This window comes from Typopeltis vanoorti, chromosome 9, assembly GCF_054136105.1.
Source record: "Typopeltis vanoorti isolate ZY-2024b chromosome 9, IOZ_Tvanoo_1.0, whole genome shotgun sequence".
NCBI lineage: Eukaryota > Metazoa > Arthropoda > Arachnida > Uropygi > Thelyphonidae > Typopeltis > Typopeltis vanoorti.
In genome coordinates, this window is record NC_143557.1 from 51,160,331 (window position 1) to 51,169,986 (window position 9,656).

General features: G+C 34.6%; 1 protein-coding gene across 1 annotated transcript in view; it reads left to right on the forward strand.

Moving 5' to 3' along the window:
- The window catches only part of LOC150103035 (glycine receptor subunit alpha-3-like), a 61,261-nt gene extending 52,814 nt beyond the window's left edge, over positions 1 to 8,447 (forward strand). The window contains exons 7-9 of the mRNA XM_090398057.1: positions 3,791 to 4,116; positions 8,110 to 8,305; positions 8,398 to 8,447. Of these exons, the coding sequence (XP_090254183.1) occupies positions 3,791 to 4,116; positions 8,110 to 8,305; positions 8,398 to 8,447 (572 nt within the window). The remainder of the gene's footprint in view (positions 1 to 3,790; positions 4,117 to 8,109; positions 8,306 to 8,397) is intronic.
- Positions 8,448 to 9,656: the final 1,209 nt, after the last annotated feature.

The window sequence follows — 9,656 nt, forward strand, 5'->3', positions numbered from 1 at the left end:
GATTAATGTTCGTACATCACACAAATTTCATGTCATCTAATTGGTGATGTAAGGGATTACACATAAAGCTAAGAAAAAGCTGTAAAGCTTATGTCATCTACGCGAGAAAATTTCATTTTTTATGAATGAGTTGTAATTGTAGTTTTGCGTTTGGTGAACGCTTCGGTTATCTATATACGAAATGGCTGACTTCGCATGTAGATAAATAACTAAAGCTATCTCGCATACAAATGATTATGCATGAGCAAGTTCCATGTTCACTATTACAAGTTATATCTGGACAAACTGGATAGTTAACCAACCTATCAGTATAATGCGATGCACATAAAACGCTTATAGCTCAGGCTTTTTAAACTGTTTTTGAGAATATGATTGTAAAATTATGATTTGGAACTTTTCAAAGCGCATGCTATGTTTTTATAATTTTAGGATCCTTTTAAATATTGAATTATAAGCTACTAATTAATATAAGCATTATTATTATTTACGAGAAAAATATTTTAAAAAATGCAACTGGTAATTAGTATGCATGACGTTGCTTCTAACAAACGAAACGGCTTTACATGTAGATAAAATTAAAATTGTAAGTTCTGTTCCAAAACGTTTTTCTCCATTTTAATATTTTAAGCTCCGTGTGCAAGAATGCTGTTAACAGACTAATGTTATAAAAAGTCTGAGGGTTTTTAACCAATTGATATCAGCATCATATATTTCATGAAAATGCTGTTGGAAAGAGCTTATTCTAAGGAACAGAGATGGATGGGGAAAAAAGAATGAGTTCTTAGTACGGTAGAGTGAGCCGAAAATTTAATTGAAAAAAATCTATAAAGTTTTTTTAACTGCTACTCGAATAATAACATGTTCCGAAGGGAGTTCAGATACTCACTCCAGTTCCATAAAAATTCATAGAAAAACAGCATCACAAATTAATCCAATAAAAACTGCAGTTCTTTTTGATAAATACACTTCACTTAACATGCCTTATGATTCATTTTTCGGCAAAGTGTTCATTCAGTGAATTGTGATTTTTCGAAGAATTGTTGGTTTTCCACGAATTGCCTTTCGGTAAATTGTTGTTCGATAAACTATTTTCGGTGAACAATCTGGATACCATCCACTCCAGTAAAATAATATTTAGAAGAGGCACAGAATAACTATGAGCCAGCGAGTGAACTAGAATTGTTGGAATTGTGGCGATAGAAACTATGGATGTGAGGCAAGCAGGTATATCATAAAGGCCGTTGACAGTGTGTTCATCTAGCCGTTTGCGGTATGAAAAACTACAGTTTTCTCTTTTTATTTCTTTTTTTTTTTGTTTGAAAGAAAAAATCATCCCTTCTACCATAACATGAGACCAACAACTTACCTTCAGTAGAAATGTTCTTAAAGTTTCCTCGCGGCCTAGATGGAATTAGAACCCAGGTTCTTTCCAATCGAAGAACAAGTATCCTACGGTTTGAAATGCAGATACCGTAATGTCCTCACGACTACGATACGGAAATCTGGAAGAGAAGAGCAAGAGTTTTGGATAGAGGAACAGCTACATGTGTTTCTACCAGGAGTGGATGGAAGCTATTGTTTAACCAAGAAGGGAATTCTCTTCTTGACAGCAGAACTACATGGTATTAAAAAGAAGATATGTGGATTTTTTTTCTCATAAGAAAGAATCAGAATTGAGTTTTGGAGGGACTGAATAGGTTTAAACTCAGGGAAAGAAGATAGCTGATTTCTCTCTCTCTCTCTCTCTCTCTCTGTGTGTGTGTGTGTGTGTGTGTGTGTGTGTGTGTGTGTGTGTGTGTGTGTGTGTGTGTGTGTGTGTGTGTGTGTGTGTGTGTGTGTGTGTGTGTGTGTGTGTGTGTGTGTGTGTGTGTGTGCGCGTGTGTTGCGCTTAGGAGAGGATTACATAAAAGATGAAATCCAACGGCAACTACCTCATTTTCTTTTGAAACATCTCTATAGTTCGATGACAAAGACAAAGTGAGAAATTCTCCTGTGGAACGAGATGGATTTCTTACTGATGTTAAATCAGAAGATTTTTCTTCATTGCTGATATGAACAAAATTGACAAGAAATATGATATCAGGATGCTTTTTCTTTTGGCAATGTTATGAGGAAACAATCCAGATGTGGAAGGAGTGCTAGTTGGACAGAAAGATTCCAGCAAACGGTTTTATCAAGGACCAGAAAAGCGCAACTTTTATTTAGGTCAGGAACGCTAAAATTTGGTATTCTGTCGATTTCTGTGGTTCTCTATAGCGCTGAAGGCCTTTTCAGTGAATCATCATATTCAACTAAACATCCAGAAGAGTTTTCAATATGTCTTTTTACTTTCCGCCAAATAACTGACGCATTTAGTTGGAAAAGAAAGCACATGTCAGTGAGGAATCCACAAAAGTATATCATTAAAATAGAATGAAACCAACTAAAATAGCAATATTGCTACTTTACGGAGTAAGGGTCTTTAGCAATAAAATCTCAAATCACAACAGCGATAACTTAAAACATGGCTATTTTTGACAATCGCATTCATTTCTTCAGAGAGAATCTGTACTTGCGCAACATATCACAGCTTACAGTGTTAATGCTACTCACTAAGTTACATCAACATAAATTTTGCCTCCAAATGGCCAAATTAATGTGGCAGACTGGCAATTGATTTTTCCAGATGTAATGCAATTCTAGTTACAGGTCTGTTGCTGGCTGCTAAAAGTTTTCACGTGGTAGTAACTGATCCCCTGACTTCCAGTATACAACAAAAGGCCAGAGAAAGAAGTTTTACATATTTTTCTGTTTTTAATTCTTTCTGGCACCTATAATTATCACTTAATGATTTTGTATAGGCTAGCTGAGCAAAGAATTTGTTATACATCTGCGGAAATATATGTGAAATATGACGGGTGTATTGTCATTAGGAAATTTATTAGAAGAAATCTTGGCGACGATTTCAGAATATGATTATAGTCAGTCACCGAATATTTGTGTTTGTCTGTGAAAGGTAACTAGAGTTTTCAGGAGGAAAAGAAACCTTGACACAGTCGTCTGAGAAAGGTTAATTCATTGATGAAAATTAAACCCAAGTCTTCGCTGCTTGTGGGAATTATAACATCGAGGTCGAATATATCTAATAGCAGCTTTCACAGAATCAGTCCACATTCATGCTATAATAACTTTTTAAATAAATATAGTGTTTAAGCTTTATTTGCTTGCATATAAGTGTACATATCCAGTTTTAAAACTTTATTGATAAGTTTCGTTAATTCTTTTGTAAAATTACTGTTTTTTTCTGGTACGTCCAGATATGAATTTCCTGTTCTAGATTTATTTTAAAACTAAGTTAAATTTTTTTTTAACTTAGTTACGGGCTTATAATAATTGCCTTCGCTACAAAAATGCACTTTGTTTTCTAATAATCCAGTTTAAAGTTACATTAATTTTTTGGACTAGTCTTTGTATAATTTAATGGTATACCACAGTAGTAAAGGTTCAGAGCATCGCTCATCATACGTCAATCATGGACAGGTCTGGAAACTTTCCTTATAAATAAACCGAGTGCTCACTCTATCTGCTTTTCAGTAATCAATTCTTAATAGCGATTTTTAATGGAGATGGTATGGTAAAATAAATGACTTTTACTAGTAATACCTAAGAATATTAAGACCAAATCACATTAACACCGAATATTTTAAACAAATTTTAGTAAGACATTTGTTATTCACGTGTATCCTTTCTTGTGTTGTAAACTGTCTGTTGTGTAGTGCAAAGACGTGTGATTGAATCTCTTTATATTTAGGCAATTTCACGTACCTGTACTCCAACTTCACCTTTGTTCGTCTAGTTAGTGCCAGCATCGTCAACATGTACATACCCAGCACCCTGGTCGTGGTCCTCTCTTGGTTGTCTTTTTGGCTAGATGTTACTGCGGTCCCGGCTCGTGTAACTTTGGGAGTAACTTCTCTTCTTACTTTAGGGACTCAAGTCGTACAAGCCCGCAACCAGCTACCACCAGTCAACTATATGACGGCTTTAGACATCTGGTTGTTTGTGTGTATTGTAATGGTGTTCTCTTCCCTCATAGAATATGCCGTAGCTTATCATTTCGACACCTATGTGAGGAAGGTAAGAATGTAACAGTAGATGGTAAATACAATTCTTGTGATTGAATGATAGTTTTGTATGTAACAAGGAGAGAGAGAGAGAGAGAGAGAGAGGCTTCATTTTCTCTAAAGCATTCGTGTCATTAGACAATATCGAAAAAGTTAAAAATCAGGCTACATTCTTTCCCTTGCAGATGTCTACTCTGATCACACCCGAATGTTTTTCCTTTTTTTAAGACAAGCCTTATAAACTCAAGGAGCTATGCAAACTGCAAAGAATGGCTTTCACAAATATCTAACATCTATACTCTATGCAGAAATCGAACCCGAATCCTGTGCAGTGAACAAGCTGCATCCTTGAGAAAATGAACTGAAACAACCCAGTTTTTTTACAAAAGAATCTTGCCAATATACACTAATGTATCGATGATACAAATTAATGTATGTCCTGTAAATTTAACAAACTGTAAAGAATACAGGACAACAAGTTTGAGATTCCACTCAAACAAGAATATTTGAATCCCTGTTATTTAAAATCGCGTATATCCGTAGGGGTGGCCTGGTTGGCCAAGTAGTTAGCGTATCCGCTCTCCAGCCAAGAGGCTGCGGGTTCGAATCCCGCCTAGGCATGGATGTTTGCGATTGTCTTTCACCTTCATACATTCATTCACACAAGTGAATAAAATCACTCGCACAAGGTGAGCTGGACTGGGTCACCATGGGGGTAGTAGACCCAATCTCTCCCGCAGTGGGAGAGGCTTTCACCCTGTAGTGGGTAGAAAACCGGCTGAATATTATCATCATCATATCTGTTAGATATCAGCACGCCACATCTCTTGATATAATACATCGAAATGGCTTATGATGCGTTTTTTAAGTGAAACAAAACAAAATATTCCCCAAAATCTATACAGATAAGACCGCTCAAGTGTAGTCGAATAATTTAAGTAACTTTGCAGTAGAATCCAGCTGTTAGGTGATCGTTTTTTATGCTGTGTTTGCCAATACTCGAAGGTTTCATTAAGTGAATTGTGTCCAGGTTATCGAATACTATTTCCTGTCCTCGCTTGAACTGTTCTACAGATTTGACTGTATTCTTCCATAGGCATAAAGTACTACCTTCACGGAAAATCCTTAGCTGCCTCTCATAGCAAACGAAATTATTTACTTTTAAAGCAAAAATGTGATAAATCAAAATTTATACCATTCCATGCCCAATCTGCAGATGATTTTTTTTTTTAAAGTACCCACCAAAATGTAATATTCGATCACCTCCACGGGCTAAGAGCATATCATCATGCCAAGACATCGCGAATACAAACGAACGATGTTAAAGCTGGATTTTCTTCTACCCCAGAATTATTATTATTATTATTTTTTTTTATTTATTATTATTATTATTATTATTATTATTATTATTACTATTATTATTATTATTGCTTTATATATAAAATCAATACAAGGTATATATATTCTTATTATAAATTCTGCCGTGATGTCAGAAATGACCTGTTCGTCATAATATTTTTGGTACACATTTCTTCTGAAAGCTGCGAACAGAGAGAAATTAACACACAAAAATGGACAAATAAAAGGAAGTCTACACACATTCAATCTTTAATACAATTAGAACTGCATCACTGATCATTAAAATTTTATTTTCTTGTGTATTCCCCTCTATTAAAATTCTGGCCACTTGCTTTACTGTTTCTACCTCATTAAGCTTTTTCACCTTAATTAGAGCCTAATGGATGTTGGACTGCTTGACGCAGTAATTTGGGTAGTACTTAATATGGTTTCGCTTGACTACGTTTTAACATAATAAATGAACGACTTAATCTTGTTCTGACAGCATGCGATATAATGATCTGAAATGGAGCAGAATATTTGTTGACTAAGAGTGACCCAGTAAAAGTCTTACTTATTTTTGAAAAATTCGTTAATTATGCAAGTAATCTCTCGGTTATTAAGTTGAAATATCCCGAATAATAAGCTAAATATTTTGGCCTCAATGATGCCATTGTCTTGTCACAGAATACAGTAACATTTGTGTTTTCATCATAATGGAATCTGAGATGGTTAGAAATGATAAGTTAGGAAGTGTGCTTACAGCAAAATCTTGTAGCTACATTTGCGATATTGATATGTGCTACTGAAACGACTGCTTAATGAACAAAAAACAATAATACCAGCGAAACATCGCAGATATCACTCGCCAGCGAAGTTACATTTATTGGACCATGAAAAACATCCATTTTGTAAAATGGTAGTTTTACAGTCCGATTTTTACAAAAATTAAAATTACTTGACAATTGTTTTTCAAAGGCATACATGTTAAGCTTAATGACAATGCATTTCTCTGTTCTTGAGTTGTTTTCCTACGAACGGACAGGCAAGCATATCGAAGATGACAGTTGTGGTTTCCTTGCGTGAGCACTTAAAAATTGAAATGTAATTATTATTCTTAAACCACTGTAATATTCAGAGTAACATAATAACCATATATTACAATAGCATTATTCTCTTTATTGCTTTTCATGACTGCCTAGTTGGTGTCTGCACTCTCCACCCAACAGGCTGTAGGATCGATCCCTACTGCGAGCATGATTATTTGTGAATGTCATTAGATGGAGAGCAGAGCAGAGCAGAGTTTCCAAATTATCTAACTGTTGTCCTACATACGGTACTGAATTAGTATCGGTTTATAACAGTTCGTGGAAAAGACTGACATAAAAAAAACACTTCTGATTACAACTGTTATATAATTACACAGCATATTATAAAAGTTATGTTATTATCCGATTTTCAAAAAACATTCATTTTGAGCGCTGCAAACTCCCCATCTCCGATCACCCAACTTTACAGTGCTACACAAAGAAAAGCTCTTAAATTCTTGATGTTATTCAGATACCAAAACGGTAAACAGATGATGCAACCACCCAGTGGCGCACTCTGGATTTAATCTTGGAGGGGGCCGAGTTGAGTAGACGATTTGAGAATATCCACTACGCATCGCATACGACCTATGACTGAGCATCTGCAACGATTGCTAATTCATAAGTAGTATAGAAATAGAAGACACGGCACAACATACATAAAAAAATGAATTTTAATTAGGAAAAGGTTTTTGGAAATTTTTCTAGTGTTTTTTTCTTTTTCTTTGGGGGTGCCAGGGCCCCTTTCCCCCTCTGGGTGCACCACTGCAACCACTCCCTTCAAGGACTCACTCAAATCACTTTCTCACAGACACTATTTCTGTCTCCATCTCTTCTTATAGTTACTCCTTAGATAACGTTCGACCTGAAATCCACCGGAACTTCTCATTCTCTTTCGTTTCATTGATTTCTGATCTCTGTGACAGCAATCCGCAGACAGACAAACAACATCTGTGAAAAAGTTCAGAACCTTCAACTGTTCAAGAAAAATATTAACAAGTTCCTTCTTCTTATTCTCTTATTTAAACAGTATCGATGCTTTTCCAATTTTTCATGAACGGGTTTAATGAAAATGGATGTCAGGTTATCTGAAAGATAAACAGTTTACTATTTATTTCATTTTAATTTGATGCCTTTAAAATCGCGTTATGCTTGTTTCTTTGAAGAAGAATTCTGAAATTAGTGGTATCGCATGAAGCAGTGGCGTCAATGTATACCGACGCTAATACTTCATGACTTGGATTTAAATATATTTTAATGTTCTCAATTTAAATTCTCAAAGTATCAAAATGAATGCATATAGTGTATTCAAAATTACAAGGGAATATACAGTGTGGTGGTTCAGAAATGAAGCTCTGAGTTACATGACCGTTTAATGAATTAACCTGGTTACAAAAGGGTCAGTGAATCTGGGAGACTAGAATAGTTTACTAAACTACATTTTAATATATCTAATATCTAATTATAGGACTATACAGGATCTGAGGAGAAGCCCATCACTTTTAATTTGATTCTCATTTCTATTATAGTTTGAATGTAGGCTACACAAATTACATTGGAATGTATTTTTTTTTTCACAGAAAAATGTCGATCACTTGTCAGCTCCAGTAATTCCTTGTCGCAGAGAACTTCGCAAAGTCAATCAGGACTTAAAGAAAACGGATCAAGTGAATGAACAGAAAGACCCAAAACATGGCTGGAGAGAAAGCGGAATATCTTTACATCAAAACATGAAAAAATGGTTCAGGAAAAAGTTGACTGCAGCAAATGTGTCACGTAATTTGTTTGATTCGTTTTGTCGGTTGTTTTTTCCATTGTCGTTTTTTGTATTCTGTGCAGTGTATTGGAGCTATTATATATTCTTTTAGCTAGACTTATCCTTGCTTTCAGATTACAACAGTCAGCTAAGACAACTTGAAGTATATAGTGAAATACGGAAGAAAAAAAAATCGCACCACTGGACTTTTAAACCAGTCGGGATATCTTGCGTGCGAATCATTAGTGACGCTAGCACCATAAGGGAAAGAAAAACTAATAATAATCCTAGAAAAACAGCGGTTGCAGCACATGAGAAAAAAGAAAAGAAAAAAAAAAGAGGAAATGAGGGACATTTGCGTAACTTAAAAATTACTTCATCTTTATTACATATTTTCATTTATCTAACTGGAAATATAAAGTTATTTCAATTATCAGGGCAGGTTTTGGCACTTATGCTAATCATGCGATAAGAATTGGGTAAGAAACAAAGACAATGATAATTTCATGGAGAGATTAGGGCCTTCTTAAAATGATTACTTGGATTATAGTGACTGAAACTGTGTTGTGTTCAGATGCGGAAAATAAGTTTTAATTTTGTAGTAGTCCTACATACGTAAGAGTTAATAAAGAATAGAACATTCCGTATACTCCATATATGGGCAAGGAGAATAGAAGTTATTTATCCTCATTTCAGAAAAAGTTAATTGATAAATGTGTTCCTCTTCTCCCTCTCTCTCTCTCAAAAAAAAAAAAAAAGCTCATTGCATTTTTTGAAAGAGAAGAGGAACGATTCAGAATATATCGACAAGCTATTGGCTTTGGCAGAATAGTAATTAATGATATCTAATCAGTTTAAAGCATGGACGCTTAGTTTTATGTAAATTGCATTGTACAGTATGTAAAATGCTAAGTGGTCATTAGTATATACAGAAAGTGCAGAGTAATCATCATCACTACTTTTTTTATGTTCAAATAATGATGTTGAAGCTCTATTTCTTGCACACAAACTAACAACTCATAATGATATCGCACATATCTCAGATTCTAACGAGTGGCATATCTGTTTCTCAATGTAAAGTGCTCCCGAATGCGTGGCAAGATGAGCCAAATTCAATATTCTGAAAGTTATGTGACAAAAAGTCAAATTTAACTAGTATAGCCTCTTTAATACGAGACAGTGACATTTGAAAGCTGGAGATGCATTTAACTTTTATTTATATTTTAACTTTATTGATAAGATTTTATTTATTTATTTTTCTCTTTTATTAACTGTTAGCAGCCAAGAATAACAATGTTCACTTAGTGAATAATCAGAAAAAAATGAAATTCAAAAAGGTTTAATGGAATTCAAGAATATAAGAAAGAAATG